Source organism: Hemitrygon akajei, chromosome 28, assembly GCF_048418815.1.
Source record: "Hemitrygon akajei chromosome 28, sHemAka1.3, whole genome shotgun sequence".
NCBI classification, from domain to species: Eukaryota; Metazoa; Chordata; class Chondrichthyes; order Myliobatiformes; family Dasyatidae; genus Hemitrygon; species Hemitrygon akajei.
Window position 1 is genome coordinate 19,293,118 of NC_133151.1, and position 23,091 is coordinate 19,316,208.

Below are 23,091 nucleotides of genomic sequence, written 5' to 3' on the forward strand. Positions count from 1 at the left end.
TCTTTCTCAGGGTAAACACACGTATAAAGCAGGAGTCTTTTTTTTTCCGTAAAAGCGAAAATCCTCTTGGGTTAGCGAAAACAGGTACTAATGCAAGTCTTTCGTAACAGCGAGTTGTCGTCAATCGAACGTTCGAAAAGCGGGGGCCGCCTGTGATCAACGTATCCAAACATGATAAAAGGAGCTTATCTTTATTTGTCACGTGTACATCAAGACGCACAGTGAAGTGGTCCTTTGCGTCAATGATCAACGTAATCTGACGCTGTGCTGGGGGCTGCCCGCAAGTGGCACCACGCTTAGGCCGCCAGCGTGGCCTTCAACTTCAGCTTCCGAACCTTAACCCGTCCGCCTTTGGAAGGAAACCGGAGCACCCGGAGGAAACCCACGTAACCTTGAGGAGACTGCCTGGGCGATTTAAACGCCTGGCCAGATGGATTGAAAAGGCAGGGTGTCGAGATGAGCAGCGAGGGGCAGGCCGGCTCCGCTCCACGACGTTTTCCTCGGCCCTGCAACGAGGCTGCGGCCTGCTCCGTGTCTGAGGTCGCCACAACGTATACTTGGCTCTGCGCTGAACTGAGGCTGTGGCCTGCACTGGCTGTTCTGGGCTTCGTGCCCGTTCTTTCGTTCTGAACGCCGTTTGCTTGCTTTCATTGTTTGTCTGATTTTGTTTATTTTTTCTCTCTTCTCTTTGGGTGTTTGGTCTTTTATTTTTAATGGAGTCTTTTTGGGTTTCTTTGTTTCGTGGTTGCCTGTAAGGAGCCGAATCTCAGGGTTGTCTAACGCATGCATATTTTGTTAATAAATATACTTTGAACGTCCAGACAGTCATGAGAATTGAACTCAGGTCACAGACGCTTTAAAGTGTTATGCTAACTGCTCTACTCGTGCCGCCCCTTAACCTTACAAACTCAAGCCTGCTGTCCTTGATTGATCTTTCCCTTTTTGAGTGAAGGTTTACACTGCCCCTTAGCGCAGATTCCAGTAATTTTCTCATCACTGAGCTTCAGTTAATTAGCCTGCAATTACTTTGTGTATCCTTCTCTTTCCGGTTAAGCTGTGGGGCAATGTCAGCAGTCTCGTTCTCCAGCAGGGAGCTCTGAGTGCAGGGAGGGCTGCAGCGTTACAGTTCAGACTTTTCACAATTTCCTGCTTCCGTTTCTGAAGGCTTGGCGTGTGGGCAGCCAGAGCCTTCGTTTCGAGTGAACTGGAATATAAAAAGCAAGGATGTAGTAATACCGAGGGCCTGTGAGCATTGGACATTCGGAGTATTGACAATAGACAGTAGGTGCAGGAGTAGGCCATTCGGCCCCTCGAGCCAGCACCGCCATTCACTGTGACCATGGCTGATCATCCACAATCGGTACCCCGTTCCTGCCCTCTCCCCATATCCCTTGACCCCGCTATCTATAAGAGCTCTATCTAACTCTTTCTTGAAAGCATCCAGAGAATTGGCCTCCACTGCCTTCTGAGGCAGAGCATTCCACAGATCCACAACTCTCTGGGTGAAAAAGTTTTTCCTGAACTCCGTTCCAAATGGCCTACCCCTTATTCTTAAACTGTGGCCTCTGCTTCTGGACTCCCCCAACATCGGGAACATGCTTCCTGCCTCTAGCGTGTCCAATCCCTTAATAATCTTATATGTTTCAATCAGATCCCCTCTCATCCTTCTAAATTCCAGTGTATACAAGCCCTGTCACTCCAATCTTTCAGCATATGACAGTCCCGCCATCCTGGGAATCAACCTCGTGAACCTACGCTGCACTCCCTCAATAGCAAGAATGAGCAGCTTTGGGCTCCTTGTCTAAGAAAGGATGTGCTGCCGTTAAGAGTCGGCAGTGACGTGTCGAACCAGCTAAAAGGCAAATAAATCACCCAAATACTAATCCCTCCTTCCTACACCATGTCCCTCCATATTCCTCATGTGCCTATCCAAATGCCTCTTAAAAGCCTCTAATGTATTTGCCTCTGCCTCCATACTGACCAGCACATTCCAGGCAACCACCACTCTGAGTTCATGCTGGAAGCACGGCGACTCTGTGGGCTGTCCCCGGTCACGCAGACGACACATTTCATGAAGTTTCGAAGTGGACGTGACAGATAAAGCCAATCTTTATATGGTTATTCCAGTCGAGTCTCTGATCGGCGGTAATTCCCCAGGAATTGATAGTGGGCCATTCACCGATGGAAACGCCGTAAATGTCAGCGGGTGAGAGCTGGATTTTCTCATCGGAAATCGTTGTTGCCTGAGCGTTTGTATTATCGTTCAGTCCAGTGATCCTCCTCCTAACGTAATCAATTCAGTTCAAGTGTAGTTGTCATTCAACCATATATCATCATAGCTTATATGAATACCCATTAATACGGCGAAACAAGACAGCGTTCCTCCAGAGCCAAGATACAAAACACAATACCAATAGTCACACACAGCACACGCAAGACAGCAAGCACATGAAGATTCGGTGAGATAGTGTTTATGGGTTCATTGTCCATTTAGAAAACTGATGGCGGAGGGGAAGGAGACGTCCCTAAAACACTGGGTATGTGTCTTCAGGCCCCAGCGTTCTGGGTGTCGGGGGTCCTTAATGACGGATGCCGCTTCTATTTTTTTGAGGCAGCGTCTCTGGAAGGTGTTCTTGATGCCGGGGGGGCCAGTGCAGCTTTCAGCAGCTTTTCCCGATCCTGTGCCATGGCCCCTCCGTGCCGGACGGGTGATGGGGCCAGTTAGAATGCTCTCCGCGGTCCATCTGCGAGCGTCTCTGATGGCATACTGAACCTCCTCGAGCTGCTGGTGAAATCTAGCTGATGCCATGGCTCCTTTGTAACTGCACCGATATGTTTTGGCCCAGATCGACCCTCGGTGACCTGGCCGCCCGGGAACCCCTGAGCAGTCGAACGTCGAGGTTCTCGTCCTGCTGGGCTTTCAGCTGTGTTCTACAAGCTGCACTTGAGGGAGTGTTGGTGGGGACTCTGCTCAAAGTGCATTTACTATTGACGTATGTACCTGTAACCCTTGGGTTCAGCTAGCGGCTTAATCGAGGGGAAGACGGCCTCCGGGCCGGCCGAACTTGAGAAATCTTGTTTGGGTGGATGTGGCATGATGTGTTCCCCTGTTGCAAATCAGTACCCGGAAATTACAAACAGGACACAATATGCAATTAAACGATTGAGCTTTATAATTCTTAATTTGACTATAGAAACAAAAAAGCAAAAGGGCCCGTTCTCATGAAACGGTCCAGTGTGCAAGGTTGGAGCTCAGTGTTCCCGTCTGTTAGTTCTCCATTGATTTCATTGATCCCCCCCCCCCCCCCCCCCCCCCGGGCGTCGATTCCCGACCCCATTCCACGTCCACTCTTCTGGCATCTTCTCTCTCCACCTTCTGTCGAGCAAAAGCCCGCGAAACCTTCGCTCGGGCACACAAGAAAGAAAACATCGTCCCTCGTTGGCCGGCGCACATTCCAAGGCCCCGGTTATCTCTAGTCTTAACCCACCCACTGCTGCTACAGAGAAACCATTACACTAGCATGAAACATTACAGTGTGTTAAATGTTCTTGAGTCCACTGTCGCTCAGTCAGCAGTACTTTCACGGGTCAGTTCAGATCCTGCTGGAGCAGGGCAGGGGATCCCATCCTTTTTTTTAATGCCACGGACCCCTACCATTACCCAAGGGGTCAGTGGACCCCAGGTATGGGACCCCTGCACTAGAGGCTTAAGAATGAAACGCACAGCATTCACTGGAGGAACTCGGCGGGTCAGGCAGCATCTATGGAGGGGAATAAGGAGTTCACGTTCCGATCCATTACCCTCCATCGGGAAAAGCACAGACCGATCCTTCGGTGATGCTCCACCGGTGCAGGTGATGTCTGGTTGCGATGTTAAAGTCGGTGCACGTTGTCTCTCCCAGGTGGAATGAAAACGTCCCGTCCTTTCCGAAATGATCAGGAAAGTTTCACCTTTTTTGTTACAGTCCACTTCAAAGTTCAAGTTCAAATTTCAAAGTAAATTTATTCTCAAAATAAGAATAAGTTACTATATATTAACTTGAGATTCATTTTCTTACAGATACTATATTGGAGTAGACAGTTTCATTGCTTGGCACGGACTAGATGGGCTGAAGGGCCTGTTTCTGTGCTGTACTTTATGACTATACAGTACTGAGCAAAAGTCTTAGGCACATCTATATAACTTGGGTGACTAAAACTTTTGCGTTTGGTTAAAATAGGAAGGTGGTTGTGAAACAGAAATAAGAGCGTTTGGCTTTGTGTTAGCTCAGTAATGTGAAGTGTTATTTGGTAACTGGAAAAACATAATATACAGTACTGTGCAAATGTAGATGTATGCATTCCTGAGCATATAGCACTGAGAAGGTCATCGGGGTCTCTCTTCCCGCCATCACGGACATTTACACCACACGCTGCATCCGCAAAGCAAACAGCATTATGAAGGATCCCACGCACCCCTCATACAAACTCTTCTCCCTCCTGCCGTCTGGGAAAAGGCACCGAAGCATTCCGGCTCTCACGACCAGACTATGTAACAGTTTCTTCCCCCAAGCTATCAGACTCCTCAATGCCCAGAGCCTGGACTGACACCTTACTGCCCTATTGTCCTGTTTATTATTTATTGTAATGCCTGCACTGTTTTGTGCACTTTATGCAGTCCTGGGTAGGTCTGTAGGCTAGTGTAAATTTTTTTCCTCTGTTGTTTTTTACGTAGTTCAGTCTAGTTTTTGTACTGTGTCATGTAACACCATGGTCCTGGAAAAATGTTGTCTAATTTTTACTGTGTACTGTACCGGCAGTTATGGTCGAAATGACAATAAAAGTGACTTGACTGTACATAATGACCGACAAGCAGCCGATGTGTCAATTGTGCAAGAATTACTAACACTGAGATCTTGAGCTGCAAAGATCTTCAATCTTTCCCTTCTCACCCTCGCCCTATGCTCGCTGTTCTGGACTCTCCTACCGCAGGGAAACGACTTTTTTACCATCCACCTCTCGTAGTTTTAAACACTTCGATAAGATCACGCCTCGTGCTTTTACAGTCCATATCCTGTCTAGCCAGCCTCTCGCTCTAACTCATGGCTTCTAGTCCTGGCAACATCTCGTAAATCTTCTCTTCCCCTCTTTCCTGTTTAATCACGGCTGGATCCAGTGATAATGGTCTAGAGATTATTCAGGCGTCACGAATGGGGCAAAGAAACTTGGTAGTTACGGCTGTTTTATTCAGTGCTACAAGAATAAAGGACAAAGAACGGATAAAGCAAGGCGAGGAAAGAGAGGTCGTGGTCGTTTCGTACTTGCTCCCCGTTACACCGCTGGCGTTGATGGTCCTCCATCTCTGACGCTGTTCAGGGCTTCCTTCACCATGTCAGTAGCTTCCTCTTTGTTTTCCTACTGTCAGTCAGGCAAGTCCCGGGTGGAGGCTCTTAAAATACTATTACACTCAGATGAAGAAGGATTCTTCGTTGTCTGTTTCCGTAACAGACTTGTTTGACCAGTCAGGGTTGTCGGCCCTGAGCTGGACCCCCGAACCTGAAGGACCGGTGGGCCATTCTTAGTCTGACCTCTACCCTTTGACCCTGCTTGGCATGGGTGACCCTACCAAGCGCCAAAGCATAAAGCCCTGACCCGAGCCAACGTAGCTCCCCGGGTCGTTGAGGCACGCGAGCCTCCAAACCCTATCGCAAGGCTGTGGTCCTCCTGGAGGGTCTGGTTTTGAGGCTCGAGGTAAAGCACATTCCGATCAACCTGCAGAAAAACTTAGAATCTTCTAGAAAATGAAGCTGTCATGCAATTAGTAGAATTCGCATTCACAAGGGTTGTTATATGTTTAAAAAGAACTAGGAAATCTAGAAGGAAAAAATAATTCTGCACCCTAATCCAAAGCCGTATCTTTCCTATAAACGGGTGACCAAAGCTAAGCCCGTGCTCTTTGCCGGCAGCATGTGCAAATGCTGTGTAACGCCTTGTTTTCCCCCCTTCCAGCTGACCGACGATGTGAAGAAAGACAAAGACAAGGAACCAGACCGAGCTGATAAGCAGGAGTCGACGGTGGTGATGAAGAGGAAGGGCTTCGAGATGGAGCAGAAAGGGAGCAGTGACGATGACGAAGAGGGGGACAGCGACGACGATGTGGTAAGTGTGCGAGGAATTCCCCCTCCCGCGGGACTCGTCCTCCCCCCACCCATCTCAGTAGTCGACCGACTTGAGCTGCACGGCTGTCTGTAGCCGTAGGTTCCACGTCACAGTCCTCCGGCAGACTGGCGCTGCGTGGCGCGTTGAAGCGGGCACGGTGAGCTAACTCTGACCCTTCCGTCCGTCAGATGAAGAAGGACGAGCTCCCCAAGCTGTCGAAGAAGAAGCTGCGACGGCTGAACCGTCTGAGCGTGGCTGAGCTGAAGCAGGTACGTGGAGCGTGTGCGAGAGGGGGCTTGGGTTCCTGTTGAGTGGGTGGGTTGGATCTCTCTGATTTGCCACTTCTCGCGCGCGCGCTCTCCTCTCTCGTCACTCTGCCCCCGGGCCGGGCGACCCTGCTGCCCGGCGTCAGCGCTACACATCTGAACCACCGCCGGCTTTGATAATTGTGCCATCAGCCATGATCGATGGCAGGGCAGGCTCGATGGGCTGAATGGCCTAATTCTACTCCAGTGGATGGGATTGCTGTCTGTCTCTCTCTGTCCCGGCCTGCCCTAAGGCTAACTGACACCATTACCCAACGTCAACACTACGCATTTGAAGGGCCCCACAACGCTGCTACAGCTAGGGAGCATCGGAGTTCAGAGTTCAATCCTGACCTCATCTCTAAGGAGTTTGTGCACAAGACACTCTCTGTGACTGCTTGAGTTTCCACTGGGTGCTCCGGTTTCCTCCCACGGTCCAAAGACTTCCTGGTTAATAGGTTAATCGCTCATTGTAAGTTGTTCTGTGGTTAGGCTGGGGTTAAATCAGGGTGGGTGGGGGGTGTTCTGTGGCCTGTTCGCGCGGTTTCTCTAAGTAAATAATTGGATGGTGGAGCAGGCTCAATGGCTAAATGGCCTAATTTTTCCCATGTTTTGTGGTCAAAAACAATCAGAGTGCCGGGGAGAGTAAAATCTTCCCTCAGCAAATGAACCTGCATCATTTGTCTTTGGGCCAAATTGATGATCTAAGCAGGCCTGGTTCATTCAGTGGGCCATATCTGTTACATAACGAGCTCGAGAGGCTGAACGTAAGCTAACGCAGTGACTGGCAGGTCGTAAACACGAGCTTCTTCAGCTGCGGGGAATCCAGAGCAACACGCACAAAATGCTGCAGAAATTCGGCAGGTCGGGCAGCATCTGTGGAGAGGAATAAAGAGCTGACGTTCGGGCCGAGGCCCTTCGTCGGGACTGGAAAGGAAAGGAAGAGGGAGAAGCAGCTGTCCTCTCTCAGATTCCACCTTCCTCCTCACCTGGTCTCACCTTCCAGCTTGAACTCCTCCCTCTCCCCCTACCACCTTATTCAGGCTTCTTCCACCTTCCTTTCCAGTTCCGATCAGGGAACACACCGACTGCTTATTCCCCTCCATAGATGCTGCCCATCCTGCTGAGTTCTACTGGCGTTTGGTGTGAGTTACACACCTTTGGGGTGTGGGGGACCATCAGGGGAAACCTGAACGGGGCCTGGACCCTTCCCGTCCCCACAAAACCCAGGACGAGGACCAAGTACCCTTTCCTTCAGGGATGGCTCCTTCCCCTCTGCCATTTTAAATGGACTTCGAAGCTTTGGACACTACCTCACTTTTTTAATATGCAGTATTTCTGTTTTTGCACATTTTAAATAATCTATTCAATGTACATAATTGATTTACTTGTTTATTATTATGTTTTATTTATTAGTTTTTCTCTCTCTCTGCTAGATCATGTATTACATTGAACTGCTGCTGCTAAGTTAACAAATTTCACGTCACATGCCGGTGATAATAAACCTGATTCTGATTCCTTAAAATTCAATTTGAAGCCCTGAATGAAATTGGAATTTATTGCGAGATTCTGCATTGCATACAGTTTCTGCAGGAAATTGTATGCGTTGCAGATGCTGGAAATGCAGTCCTGATCGAAGGGTCTGGGCCGGAAAAGCTGACTGTTCATTCTGCTCCATAGATGCTGCCTGACCTGCTGGATCCCTCCAGCATTATTTTATTTACTGACTTGCGGACGACTTACTGAGAGACAGCGCTTCACAGACGGCAGCAGGAATTGAGCTCCCAACTCTAAAATTCCCCGAGCAGTAATCGCGCCGCGCTAACCGCCGTGATGCCGTGGCGATGTGCTGTGTGTTACAGCGACCGGCTACGTCACCGGTGGTCAGGAACGGTGTCACTGCCATGGCAACCCCGCTGCTGTGGCGACGTGTGTTACATCGACCGGCTGCGCTCACCAGTGCTGGGCTGGGCGGGGGGAAGGGACGCAGGACAATGCATTTCACTGTATGTTTCATGTACATGTGACAGATAAAGACCGTAAGAAAAAGGGGCAGAATTAGGCCATTCAGCCCATTGAGTCTGCTCTGATCGTGGCTGGTCCGTTTTTCCTCGGTTCCAAACTCCTGCCTTCTCCCCATATCCTTTCGTGCCATGATCAATCAAGAATATATCAACCTCTGCCTTAAAATTATGTAAAGATTTTGCCTCCTCAGCTGCCTGTGGCAAAGAATTCCACAGATTCACCACTCTCTGGCTAAAGAAATTCCTCCTCATCTTCGTTGTAATGGATGCCCCTCTATTCTGAGGCTGTGTCCTCTGGTCCCAGACCTCCCCCCCCGCCACAGGAAACATCCTCTCCACATCCACTCTATCTGTGTCCTCTGGTCCTAGACTCCCCCACTATAGGAAACATCCTCTCCACATCCACTCTATCTGTACCCTCTGGTCCTAGATTCCCCCACTATAGGAAACATCCTATCCACATCCACTCTATCTGTACCCTCTGGTCCTAGACTCCCCCACTATAGGAAACATCCTCTCCACATCCACTCTATCTGTGTCCTCTGGTCCTAGACTCCCCCACTATAGGAAACATCCTCTCCACATCCACTCTATCTGTGCCCTCTGGTCCTAGACTCCCCCACTATAGGAAACATCCTCTCCACATCCACTCTATCTGTGTCCTCTGGTCCTAGACTCCCCCACTATAGGAAACATCCTCTCCACATCCACTCTATCTGTGTCCTCTGGTCCTAGACTCCCCCACTATAGGAAACATCCTCTCCACATCCACTCTATCTGTGTCCTCTGGTCCTAGACTACCCCACTATAGGAAACATCCTCTCCACATCCACTCTATCTGTGTCCTCTGGTCCTAGACTCCCTCATCATAGGAAACATCCTCTCCATGTCCACTCTATCAAGACCTTTCACCATTCGATAGGTTTCAGTGAGATCCCCATTCATTCTTCTGAATCCTAGTGAATACAGGCCCAGAGCCATCAAACGCTCTTCATCGGACCTCTTCATTGTGGACCTCCTTTGAACCCTCTCCAGTTTCAGCACATCCTTTCTACGACAAGGGGCCCAAAACTGCTCACGATATTCCAAGTGAGGATTTAACAGTGCTTTATTAAAGCCTCAACATTGCATCAGTTCTTTTATATTCTAGTCCTCTCGAAATGAATGCTAACGCATATTTGCCTTCCTCACCAGCGACTCAGCTAATGGTGTGGGCAGGGGCAGGTGGTGGTCAAAGAAATTGTTAAGATTGTTGAATGGGAGGGATCAGTGACGACGCTAAGCGCCCTGTAGCTGATAAAGGAGGTTATACATTCTCCCCGTGACCACGTAGGTTTCCTCCGGGTGCTCTGGTTTCCTCCCGTATTCCAAAGGCGTACAGGTTAGGTTTAATGAGTTGTGGACGTGCTATGTTGTTGCTGGAAGCGTGGCAACACTTGTGTGTTTTTCCCCGCGCGTTCTCGGATTGTGTTGGTCATTGTCGTGCTGTAACCGTTCCAGACGTTTAATCTGACCCTTAACCCTGCCCTTTGCCATCACCCCCCCCCCACCCCCGCAGCTGGTGGCCAGGCCTGACGTGGTGGAGATGCACGACGTGACGGCGCACGACCCGAAGCTGCTCGTCCACCTGAAGGCGACCCGCAACTCGGTGCCCGTGCCCCGGCACTGGTGCTTCAAGCGGAAGTATCTGCAGGGCAAGCGCGGCATCGAGAAGCCCCCGTTCGAGCTGCCCGAGTTCATCCGGCGCACTGGCATCCAGGAGATGAGAGAAGCTTTGCAGGAGAAGGTAAAGTGTCCGTCTGCATCTCTTAAAAAAAAAAGTTCAAGGTATTTCACCGCGTACAACCCTGAGATTCATTTTCCTGGGGGCATACACAGCAAATCTATAGAACAGTAACTGTAAACAGGATCAGTGCAGAAGACAAACAAACTGTGCAAATGCAAATATAAATAAATAGCAATAAATAACGAGAACATGAGATAAAGAGTCCTTAAAGTGAGATCGCTAGTTGTGGGAACATCTCAAAGGATTGGGCAAGTGAGTGTGGTTATCCCCTTTTGTTCAGGAGCCTGATGGTTGAGGGGTAGTAACTGTTCCTGAACCTGGCGGTGCGAGTGCTGAGGCTCCTGTACCTTCTACCTGATGGTTGAGGGGTGGTAACTGTTCCTGAACCTGGTGGTGTGAGTCCTGAGGCTCCTGTACCTCCTTCCTGATGGTTGAGGGGTGATAACTGTTCCTGAACCTGGTGGTGTGAGTCCTGAGGCTCCTGTACCTCCTTCCTGATGGTTGAGGGGTAGTAACTGTTCCTGAACCTGGTGGTGCGAGTCCTGAGGCTCCTGTACCTCCTTCCTGATGGTTGAGGGATGATAACTGTTCCTGAACCTGGTGGTGTGAGTCCTGAGGCTCCTGTACCTCCTTCCTGATGGTTGAGGGGTGATAACTGTTCCTGAACCTGGTGGTGCGAGTCCTGAGGCTCCTGTACCTTCTACCTGATGGCAGCAGCGAGAAGAGAGCACGTCCTGGGTGGTGGGGGTCTCTGATGATGGATGTCACGTTCTACGAGAGCATTTCATATAGACGTGTTCAATCGTTGGGAGGGTTTTACCCGTGTTGTACTAGGCCAAATCCACTACCTCTTTGTAGGATTTTCCATTCAAAGGCATTGGTGTTTCCATATCAGGCGATGATGCAGCCAGTCAATACACTCTCCATTAAACACCTACAGAAGCTTAGATGTCAGGCGAATCTCCGCAGACTCCTAAGGGAATTAGAGGTGCTGTCCTGTAAGTCTTCTGTGTTCTCTTTCCAGTTTAACTATTTTTGTATGATAGGGTGCCCAAAACTGTAAGCAGTGTTCCAAGTGCAGCCCCGCCTCCCCAACAACCCGTGTAGCCTGTTCTCGGCTGAAGGCCAGCATGCAGACATGGTTTTCCCACCACCCAGCACCCTTGGTGTTTGCTTGTCCCTCCTCTCTCAGGTCTGAAGATTTCCACAAGTCAGTGTGCTCACAGGGGGCAATTAAAAGCTTACTTGCAGTGCCTCAGAGCATCAGGTCCACCAGATTGATTCCTGGGATGGCAGGACTTCCATATTCAGAAAGACTGGATCGACTAGGCTTACACTCGCTGGGATTTAGAAGATTGGGGGGGGGGGGTCTTATTGAGACGTATAAAACTCTAAAGGGATTGGACAGGCTAGATTGTTTCCGATGTTGGGGAAGTCCAGAACGAGGGGTCACAGTTTGAGGATAAAGGGGAAGCCTTTTAGGACCGAGATGAGGAGAAACTTCTTCACACACAGAGTGGTGAATCTGTGGAATTCTCTGCCACAGGAAACAGTTGAGGCCGGTTCATTGGCTATATTTAAGAGCAAGTTAGATATGGCCCTTGTGGCTAAAGGGATCGGGGGTATGGAGAGAAGGCAGGTACAGGGTTCTGAGTTGGATGATCAGCCATGATCATACTGAATGGCGGTGCAGGCTCGAAGGGCCGAATGGCCTACTCCTGCACCTATTTTCTACGTTTCTGTGTCCACAACATTCACAAGAAGAACATAAACTACACAAGGAAGGATATGATTAGAACAAAAGTAAGTCAATTTTAGTGCAAAGCGATCATTGTGTTTCTGTACTAGGGTACTGCTTAGGTTGGTTCAAGAACCGAATGGTTGAAGGGAAATAGCTGTTCCTGAACCTGGTGGTGTGGGACTTCAGGCTCCTGTGCCTGAAGGGAGTTGCGAGATGGTGGCACGGCCTGGGTGGTGGTGGGGGGGGGGGAGATCGTTGACAGACATTGTCTTCTTGAGGCAGTGCCTCTGTAGATTTTACCGATGGTGGACAGGGCGATGCCAGAGATGTGTTGCACTGGGTCATCAAAGGCTTCAGGGTGGAAGCGAGGAGAATGGGGTTGAGAGGGATGATAAATCGGCCATGATGGAATGACAGACCAGACTCGATGGGCCGAGTGGCCTAATTCTGGGTGTATGGGGTTGGCTGCTCTGTGACCTCTTGATCCTTTCAACAGCACATCTGTAGCTGTTTGTGGACACGTAATAAATAAACCTGATTCTTTGGAGCGTAGAAGGTTGAGGGGGGACTCGACAGAGGTATTTAAAATTACGAGGGGGATAGATAGAGTTGATGTGGATAGACTTTTTCCATTGAGAGTAGGGGAGATTCAAACAAGACGACATGAGTTGAGAGTTGGGGGCAAAAGTTTAGGGGTAACATGAGCGGGAATTTCCTTACTCAGAGAGTGGTAGCTGTGTAGAACGAGCTTCCAGTAGAAGTGGTAGAGGCAGGTTCGATATTGTCATTTAAAGTAAAATTGGATAGGTATATGGACAGGAAAGGAATGGAGGGTTATGGGCTGAGTGCAGGTCGGTGGGACTAGGTGAGAGTAAGCGTTGGGCACGGACTAGAAGGGCCGAGATGGCCTGTTTCCGTGCTGTAATTGTTATATATATATTATATCTGAGAATCTTGTGGATTCAATCCACACTGATGCTCCCAATGACTGGGTTGACATAATCTTCCAATACAACCCACGTCAGGGTGGGACTGGGGCCATTGGGTGTAGTTTGTACGTGGTGGGTGCTGAGATTTTCACTGCGAACCTCAGCATTTTGGCGGGGTGCAGAGCCTCTGTTTCTGACTCGGTTTCGCTGCCTGCCCACAGGAGGAGCAGAAGACCATGAAGACCAAGATGAGGGAGAAGGTGCGCCCGAAGATGGGCAAGATCGACATCGACTACCAGAAGCTGCACGACGCCTTCTTCAAGTGGCAGACCAAACCCAAGCTCACCATCCACGGGGACCTGTACTACGAGGTGGGTCGGCCGCGGCACCCGGCGGCGTGCTGCCGGTGAACGTGCCTAGGCTCCATCCCCGCCCTGCGTGGGATGGGCATGTCAATCTCAATTGAGGGTAGCGCAGGCGGGGTCGGCGGCAAGGCTGTTGCAGGCGCCGTCCCTGGCTTTGCTCCTCCTCTGACCTCCCAGCGCTCCATCTTTACATCCCTGCCTTCATCTGCATCCATCCTGATATCGGTCCTTTCCCCGAACTTGTCTGCATCTCCCGTATGTATAACATAAAGCATTAGAGCACAGTGCAGACATTGTGCTAACCTTCTACCCTCCTCAAAGATCAGTCTAACCCTCCCCTCCCCCATGGCCCTCCATTTCTCTTTCATAGAGTCTGTTGCGTTGATCTCATTTAACTTGGATGTATTAAGCCGTTGAGGGTGTTTGTCCATTAATGCTACGCCAACCTCTGGTGTGTTGAATGCATCTTCTCTGCTCGTCCCAACAGGGGAAAGAGTTCGAGACCCGGCTCAAGGAGAAGAAGCCCGGAGACCTGTCGGACGAACTGCGCCTGGCCCTCGGAATGCCGGTGGGAGCGGTACGTAATTTCCCTCTGGTTTTTGGAGTTGGCTGTTTCATTGTTCCAGGGTGTCTGTGGTGCGAACCCGGGAGATCAGAGGGTTGACTCCAGATGTGTCCACCGTCCAGATGCTGGACGAGAATTGGCTTTGTCGTCACCAATGGATGAAATTTGTCGTTTTTCTGGCGGCAGTACAGTGCAAGGTGTATAAATCACTACCAGTTATGGTCGTGTGGCAGTCAGCGTAAAGCCATTACAGTGCCAGCAGCCTGGTCTGTGAGGAGTTTGTGCGTTCTCCCCGTGATCATGTGCGTTTCCTCCCACGTTCCAATGCCGTGTAGGTTAGTAGGTTAATTGGCCACATGGGTCCATCCAGTGTGAGCTCGTTGGGCCTTTTACTGTGCTGTATCTTTAAATGTAATAAAGTTACAAAATACCACGAGGTAGTGCCATGGACTGTCTAGAAATCTGATGGTGGAAGGGAAGATGATGTTAAGTTATTAAACGTAGGGCTTTCAAGCTCCTGTACCTCCCTGATAGCAGTACTGAAGAGGGCGTCTCCCCTGTGGTGAGGGTCCTTAATGATGGGGCACCACCTTTTGAATCGTCCTCGATGGGTGGGGTGGGTTGGAGTCTACAATTATTGAGGCTTTTTCTGAGCCTGTGTGGTGGCCCCTCCATACCAGATGCTGTCCTCTCCACGGGACATTTTTGGAAATTTGCAGAGCCTTTGGTGACATATTGAATCTCCTCGAACTCCTTTTCGTGAGGTTTGCCCAGCAGCACCTCACGGCTTCGGGATGTGGGGAAGAAACCGGAGCGCCTGGAGGAAACCCGGGTAGAGCGTGCAAACTCGACGCGCAGCGCCCGAAGGCCAGAACCGAGCCTGGATCGCTGGATGTCTGCACGCTGCCCGCGGTGACGGCCAGCAGTTTGCCACAACATCTTCTCCTGTCTCTGTCACTTTCGTACGCAGCCGGTCTCTTTACGAGACTTTTGTTGTGCTGAAGACCCAGGTCCTGGGTGTCCACGTCTCTGAAGATCTATCTTGGGTCCAACATATTGGTGGAATTACAAAGAAGGTTTATATTTCATTATTAGGAGTTTGAGGAGATTTGTATGTCATCAAAGACACTCTCAGATTTCTACAATTGTACCGATTGCATCGTTCCCTGGTTTGGAGAACGATTCAGGATTGAAATCGGCTGCAGAGAGTTGTAAACCCAGTCAGCTCCATCCTGGACAATAGCCTCTGTAGTATCCAGGACATCTTCAGGGGGCAATACCTCAGAAAGGCAGCATCCATCATTAAGGACCCCCATCACCCAGGACATGCCCTCTTCTCATTGCTACCATCAGGGAGGAGGTGCAGGAGCCTGAAGGCACACACTCAGCGATTCAGGAACAGCTTCTTCCCCTCTGCCATCAAGGAGGAGGTACAGGAGCCTGAAGACACACACTCAGCGATTCAGGAACAGCTTCTTCCCCTCTGCCATCAGGGAGGGGGTACAGGAGCCTGAAGGCACACACTCAACGATTCAGGAACAGCTTCTTCCCCTCTGCCATCAGGGAGGAGGTACAGGAGCCTGAAGGCACACACTCAACGATTCAGGAACAGCTTCTTCCCCTCTGCCATCAGGGAGGAGGTACAGGAGCCTGAAGGCACACACTCAGCGATTCAGGAACAGCTTCTTCCCCTCTGCCATCAGGGAGGAGGTACAGGAGCCTGAAGACACACACTCAACGATTCAGGAACAGCTTCTTCCCCTCTGCCATCAGGGAGGAGGTACAGGAGCCTGAAGGCACACACTCAACGATTCAGGAACAGCTTCTTCCCCTCTGCCATCAGGGAGGAGGTACAGGAGCCTGAAGACAACACTCAACGATTCAGGAACAGCTTCTTCCCCTCTGCCATCAGGGAGGAGGTACAGGAGCCTGAAGACACACACTCAACGATTCAGGAACAGCTTCTTCCCCTCTGCCATCAGGGAGGAGGTACAGGAGCCTGAAGGCACACACTCAACGATTCAGGAACAGCTTCTTCCCCTCTGCCATCAGGGAGGAGGTACAGGAGCCTGAAGACAACACTCAACGATTCAGGAACAGCTTCTTCCCCTCTGCCATCAGGGAGGAGGTACAGGAGCCTGAAGACACACACTGAACGATTCAGGAACAGCTTCTTCCCCTCTGCCATCAGGGAGGAGGTACAGGAGCCTGAAGGCACACACTCAATGATTCAGGAACAGCTTCTTCCCCTCTGCCATCAGGGAGGAGGTACAGGAGCCTGAAGACACACACTCAACGATTCAGGAACAGCTTCTTCCCCTCTGCCATCAGGGAGGAGGTACAGGAGCCTGAAGGCACACACTCAACGATTCAGGAACAGCTTCTTCCCCTCTGCCATCACGGAGGAGGTACAGGAGCCTGAAGGCACACACTCAGCGATTCAGGAACAGCTTCTTCCCCTCTGCCATCAGGGAGGAGGTACAGGAGCCTGAAGGCACACACTCAGCGATTCAGGAACAGCTTCTTCCCCTCTGCCATCAGGGAGGAGGTACAGGAGCCTGAAGGCACACACTCAACGATTCAGGAACAGCTTCTTCCCCTCTGCCATCAGGGAGGAGGTACAGGAGCCTGAAGACAACACTCAACGATTCAGGAACAGCTTCTTCCCCTCTGCCATCAGGGAGGAGGTACAGGAGCCTGAAGACACACACTGAACGATTCAGGAACAGCTTCTTCCCCTCTGCCATCAGGGAGGAGGTACAGGAGCCTGAAGGCACACACTCAATGATTCAGGAACAGCTTCTTCCCCTCTGCCATCAGGGAGGAGGTACAGGAGCCTGAAGACACACACTCAACGATTCAGGAACAGCTTCTTCCCCTCTGCCATCAGGGAGGAGGTACAGGAGCCTGAAGGCACACACTCAGCGATTCAGGAACAGCTTCTTCCCCTCCGGCAGCAGATTTCTGAATTCCACCTGCCTACTTTTTTCTTTTTGCTCTCTCTTTACAAAAACGCACTTACCGTAATTTGACGTTTTTTGTTATGTATTGCATATGTGTTCTGCTGCTGCAAGGCGACGTATTTCAGGATACGTGCCGGTGATATTAAACCTGATTCTGATACAATAATAAGCAGCGGCCATTGAATCGTAAAACAGAACTGTACAGCACAAGCCCTTCGGCCTGCTGACCTTTTAACCTGCTCCGAGATCAATCTAACCCTTCCCTCCCGCATTGCAATAAACCCCTGCCCGCCACCATTAATCACATCCCTGCTCTCCAGTGTCCTGTCCCATCCTGCCCCTGTGCTTTGATTCCCATTCCGCCGGTCTGTAACCTTCCATCAAGCCGCCTCTCGTTCTTCACTCCAAAGAGGAAAACCCTAGCTCGCTCGCTCAGCCTATCCTCATAAGACATGCTCTGTAATCCAGGCAGCGTCCCGGTAAACCTCTGCACCCTCTCTAGAGCATCCAAAGCGGAACACAGCGCTCCCAAGTGTGGTGTAATAAGCCCACAATGTTGTGTTTAACCTACTCCAAGATCAACCTTAACCCTTCCTTATGCCTAAGAGTCTCTTAAATGCCCCTAGTGTATCTGCCTCTACCACCACCCCTGGCAGGGCGTTCCACACACCCATTGCTCTTTATATTAAAAAAAAACTACCCATGAAGTTCTCCCTGTACTTTTCTCCAATCACGTTCCTCTTGTATTAGCTGTTGTCAGCCTGGGGGGAGAAGGGTGCTGACTGTCAACGAATCGTTCTAACTCTCTGGTTTACTTCACCCCAGAACTCGCACAAGGTCCCTCCGCCCTGGTTGATTGCCATGCAGCGTTACGGCCCGCCGCCCTCCTACCCCAACCTCAAAATCCCTGGCCTGAACTCGCCGATCCCAGAGGTAAGTCGATCACAGGAAGCTCGAGTGGATGGGCGGGTGGGGTGGGGGGGGGTTGCACAAGGTGCTCACAGGGTGTAAGGAAATGAAGACTCCCCGGGGTGGCTGGCAGACTACACGGGACGTGACGTGTTGGGTTCGTGGGGATGTGTTGGACTTCCAACGCACAGAACACCGGAGGAACTCGGGGTCAGACGGTGTCAATTGCAAACCAACCTTTTTTTATGCCATGGACCAGCACCATTAAGCAAGGGTCTGTGGACTCCAGGTTGGATGTTCCTGCTCTGGAGTGGAATGAGCAGACAACGTTTTGGTCCAAGGGCCCTTCGGGATCGGGAGGGAAGGAGCGGAGCCTGAATGAGATGGTGGGAGGAGCGGTAGGAGGACAAGAGGGTAGGTGATGGGAGAGCCCAGGTGAGGGGAAGATGGTGGTGAGACAGGATGAAATAAGAAGCTGGGAGGTGATAGGTGGAAGAGGTAAAAGGCTGAAGAAGGAGGAATCTGATAGGAGAGTGGACCGTGGGAGGAAGGGAAGCGGGGGTGGGTGGGGATCAGAGGGAGATGATGGGCAGGTGAGGGGGAAAAGAAGGGGTGAGTGGAAAAGCAAGGAAGGGGAAGAAATTGATGTTCGTGTCGTCAGGTTGGAAGCTACCAGGTGGGATATGAGGTGTTGCTCCTGCAACCTGAGTGTGGCCTCGTCGTGATTGTAGAGGAAGCCATGTCAGAATGGGAAGTTGAATTGCAATCGCTGACCACCGGGAGGTCCCTCCTTTGTGGAACTGTAGGGTGGATGGGTGACCGGAGCTGGGATGAACTTGAGTCTGCGTTGGGTAGAGGTGGGATTATTGAGTAGATCTGAGCACACGGTGACCTGTTATCTGGGCCTGCCTGTACTCACTGTCCCCTCTGGGACACGTAGAAATTGGCAAGTGAGGAGATGGATAACGGGGCTGCTCGAATTCAGTTTGAAAGTCTTAAGTGGTGCTTACTGTCATACGCACGGGTCCACGTATGGACAGGTGCACTGAGAATCTTACAGCAGTGACACGGGCATATAGCATCGGATAAGCAACACTCACAAGAAAAGCTAATAATATCCACGAGGTTCTGCAGGTGCTGGAAGAATTGAGCAACACACAAAATGCTGGAGGGACTCAAGTCAGATGGCCTCCATAGAAATGAGTAAAACAATTGATGTTTTGGTCCGACGTTGGACATTTGGCTGTCTATTCCCCTCCATGGATGCTGCCTGACTTGCTGAGTTCCGCCACCATTTTGTGTGCGTTGCATTCATTATTTTTTTTTAAACGGGAAACAACACAATCAGAACAAAGACATTTTATTGTCGTGCAGTCACAAACAAGAGAAAATCTGCAGCTGCTGGAAATCCGCTCAACACACAAAATGCCGGAGGAACTCAGCAGGCCAGGCAGCGTCTGTGTGGAAATCCTGCCGGAGGGTTTCGGCCCGAAATGTCGACTGTTTACTCTTTCCCATAGATGCTGCCTGGCCTGCTGAGTTCCTCCAGCATTTTGTGTGTGTGTTGTAATGCAGATTGGTGGCAGTGCTGCTATACTGAGGAACTGATTAGGGTTGGTTCGAGAACCGAGTGGTTGAAGGGAAGTAGCTATTCCTAAATCTGGTGGTGTGGGACTTCAGGCTCCTGTACCTCCTGCCCGATAGGAGCTGTGAGAAGATGGCATGTCCCGGATGGTGGGGATCTTTGGGTATTACCTTCCGGAGGCAGCGCCTCCTGTAGATACTCACAGAAAATGCTGGTGGAACGCAGCAGGCCAGGCAGCATCTATGAGGAGAAGCAATGTCGACGTTTCGGGCCAAGACCGTTGGTCAGGACTCACTGGAAGGGTTTTCAGTTAGTCCTTTCAGTTTTTTTTTAGTCAGTTAGTCCTGACAGAGGGTCCCGGCCCAAAACGTCGACAGTGCTTCGCCCTATAGATGCTGCCCGGCCTGCTGCGTTCCACCAGCATTTTGTGTGTGTTGCTTGAATTTCCAGCATCTGCAGATTTCCTCGTGTTTGTCCTGTAGATACCGTTGGATCTCTGTTTACTTTCTGATCCTTGGGGTTCTTGCAGTATTCCAGAATGACGAGCAGTGTTAATTCTAAGAGTTCAGTTTGAAAGTACAACATGTAAAAAGCTGAGAAACGGTGAATGGATGTGAAGGCAAAAGGGATGCAGATGCAAAGATGCTCCTCCTGAGAAATCCATCGCTTTTATAGATAAGGAAATTCCTTAGATGGGATTGAACTGGTTAGAAGGCTATAATTAAAACAGTTATGTCACGTGAGTAATTTGCTAATGCTTAGCCAGTGAAAAATGAGGAAGGTGGCAAACCGTTAGTTTAGCTGCTATTCCGCTTTCTGCCTGTGAGTTTGAAAAGTACGTGAATTTGTTAAAAAGTAAAAATCTTATTTTAAAAAGTATTATTTAAAATATGCGGTTTCCAACAATATTACTGATGGTGGGGAGGGATGTGTAGGGCTAACTTGCTACCTGCATCCCTGTGTGTTTCAATTGCTCTACCATGTCCGTGGTATTTGAACGGGTGTGGGTCTGCATTTTGCTTGCGTTGAGGCAAGTACAGGTCTGGTTTCATTTACTGGAGGGGGGCACGGATCTTCCGATGTGCGTTGCTGTGAGCGAGGTCCCGCGTTGGTTCACCCGTGGCTGCCTTTGTCCAATAACGTGTGTTGTCCCTTGGCAGAGCTGCTCCTTTGGGTACCACGCTGGCGGCTGGGGGAAGCCGCCCGTCGACGAGACTGGAAAACCGCTGTACGGGGATGTGTTTGGGACAAATTCCCTGGAATTTCAGGTATGTAAAGCCAGCTTTCCGCCTCTCTAATCACTTCACAGTCTGCCCCAGGCCAGGCAGAGTTGGCCAGAATATTAGTGTAAGTGGCAGGCACGCACGCTGACCAGAGCAGTAACTATCCCTCAGCATTTCCAGCAGATTTCTACGATTTTATTCTGGGAGAGAGTGGGAAATTATAATTGACATCTGCTTCGTAGGTTCCTGTCTTCAAGGAAATCTGGCTTTCTGCTTGTAGGGTTAAACTACTGAGTCTCCTCCAATCAAGGATGTAACGTTGAGGCTTTTTAAAGCTCTGGTGAGGCCCCTTTTCTTAGAAAGGATGCGCTGACATTGAAGAGAGTTCAAAGGAGCTTCACGAAAATGATTCCGGAATTGTGAAAGGCTTGTCTTATGAAGAGGGTTTGATGGTTCTGGGCCTGTGCTCACTGGAATTCAGCAGAATGAGGTCACCCCTGCCGATTGTCGAAAGGCCTCGTGGGGTAGATGTGGAGAGGATGTTTCCTGCGGTGGGGGAGACCAGAGGTCGCAGCCTCAGGATAGAGAGGTGTCCTTTTAGAACGGAGATGAAGAGGAATTTCTTTAGCCAGAGGGTGGTGAATCTGTGGAATTCTTTGCCACAGGCAGCTGTGGAGGCCAAGTCTTGACGTATATTTAAGGCAGAGTTTGATAGATTCGTGATTGGTCAGGGCATGGAGGGATGCAGGGAGATTGGGGGCTGAGAGGAAAATTGGGTCAGCCATGATGAAATGGCGGAGCAGACTCAAGGGGCCCAATGGCCTAATTCTGCTCCTATGCCTTGTGGTCAAAGAGCCTGAGGAGCGTTCACAGCGTGGGTCGAGAGAGATCGTTTCCACTCTTCTTGGACGAGAATGGTCGCAGGAGAGGAGAGAGCAAGAGGATTGAGCTGAAGATGTGCTGTTTGGGGGCAGTTGGGGGCGGCGCAGTAGTGTAGCAGTCCGCGCAATACTTTATGGCACCAGCATCACCGATCAGGGTCTGATTCCTCCTGCTGCCTGTAGGAAGCTTGTCTGTCCTCCCTGTGACCGTGTGGGTGCCCCGGGATAGGGTTACTCACTCGTGGGCACGCTATGCTGGTGTCAGAAGCATGGCGACGCTGGCGGACTGCCCCCAGTGCATTCGGGCTGTGTTGGTCCCTGACACAATCTCATTGTATGTGTATACGAGACATTTAAAGCTCATCTTTCATCTCTAGTCTCTAATTTCTCCAGACGGTAAAGGAAAAAATCTGAAACCCTGACCCCCCCCCCCCCCCCCACCCCCCAACGTAAAGTTGACCGAAATTTTCCAGACAGACCCGAGGCTGGGCTTTGGGATGTCAAGGGAGCTGAACTGGATGATTGAGATCCGTACCGACAGCGGTCTGAGAAAGTGAGGGCTGGCGCTGTGGGGGCAACAGGAAGTGCCAGAAGGTACCGACGTGTGGCCCAGACAGTGGACCATCAGATATCAAGGGAGGGGCAATGTTTGAACCCGAGGTCCTAGCCAGGGCCGAACTGGGAAGCGGAGCAGGGCGAGGCTTACTGAGGGGGGACAAGTGGCTGCCCGTGTCTGGATAGGACTGCGGTCGCAGAACAGTGAGAGTCTCTCAGAATAAACCGGCAAGGCTCTTTCGAAAGCGAGAGTACCTTGTCAAGGTCAAGTCTGCTGTCGTATGCACAGGCGTCACAGTTGCAGAGCCGCAGATAAACAGCGTAAATATAAAGTTAGACTTAGAAACACACAGGGTTCGGCAGCCGCTGGAGATCCAGAGCAGAGCCCCCACAAAATGCCGGAGGAACTCGGCAGGGCAGGCGGCATCTATGGAGAGGAATAAACAGCTGGTTTTGGTCTGAGGCCCTTCATCCGGACTGGAAAAGATGGCGGCAGAGGGAGGTGGGCGGGAGGGGAAGGAGTACGAGCTGTCAGGTGAGGTGAGGTCCATTTCAGTGCGATGTGGTTATAGAGCCTCTGCACAATGTGCCGGTTGGCTCAAGAACCGAAAGGTTGAAGTGTTTGAAGCTGTTCTTGAATCTGTCGGTGTGTGGGTCTTCGGGCTTCTGCACCTCCTGCCTGATAGGAGCTCTGAGAATCTTCGAAAGATATTGCCTTCTGTGGATCCGACTGATGGTGGGGGGAGCATGGTGTCTGTGATGTTCAACCGCCCAGACCGTGCTCTCTTCTCTCTGCTGCCATCAGGAAAGAGGTACAGGAGCCTCTGGCCCCACACCGCCAGAACCAGAGGGGATAACTTCTCTCAACTGCGTTCGTCCTGTCCTGAACTGTTCACACCACCTATGGATTCACTTTCAAGGGCTCTTATAACCATATTACAATTACAGCACAGAAACAGGCCATCTCAGCCCTTTTTGTCCGTGCCGAATGCTTACTCTCACCTCGTCCCACCGACCTGCACTCAGCCAGTAACCCTCCATTCCTTTCCTGTCCATATACCTATCCAATTTTACTTCAATTGACAATATCAAACCTGCCTCTACCACTTCTACTGGAAACTC

The 23,091-nt window shown here is 50.6% G+C and overlaps 1 protein-coding gene across 1 annotated transcript in view; it reads left to right on the forward strand.

Annotated features, from left to right (window-relative positions):
• The window catches only part of sf3b2 (splicing factor 3b, subunit 2), a 69,781-nt gene that overhangs the window by 36,379 nt on the left and 10,311 nt on the right, over positions 1-23,091 (forward strand). Inside the window, exons 11-17 of the mRNA XM_073031565.1 lie at positions 5,989-6,138; positions 6,327-6,407; positions 10,026-10,253; positions 13,145-13,294; positions 13,776-13,865; positions 17,642-17,749; positions 20,471-20,578. Coding sequence (XP_072887666.1) covers positions 5,989-6,138; positions 6,327-6,407; positions 10,026-10,253; positions 13,145-13,294; positions 13,776-13,865; positions 17,642-17,749; positions 20,471-20,578 — 915 coding nt within the window. The remainder of the gene's footprint in view (positions 1-5,988; positions 6,139-6,326; positions 6,408-10,025; positions 10,254-13,144; positions 13,295-13,775; positions 13,866-17,641; positions 17,750-20,470; positions 20,579-23,091) is intronic.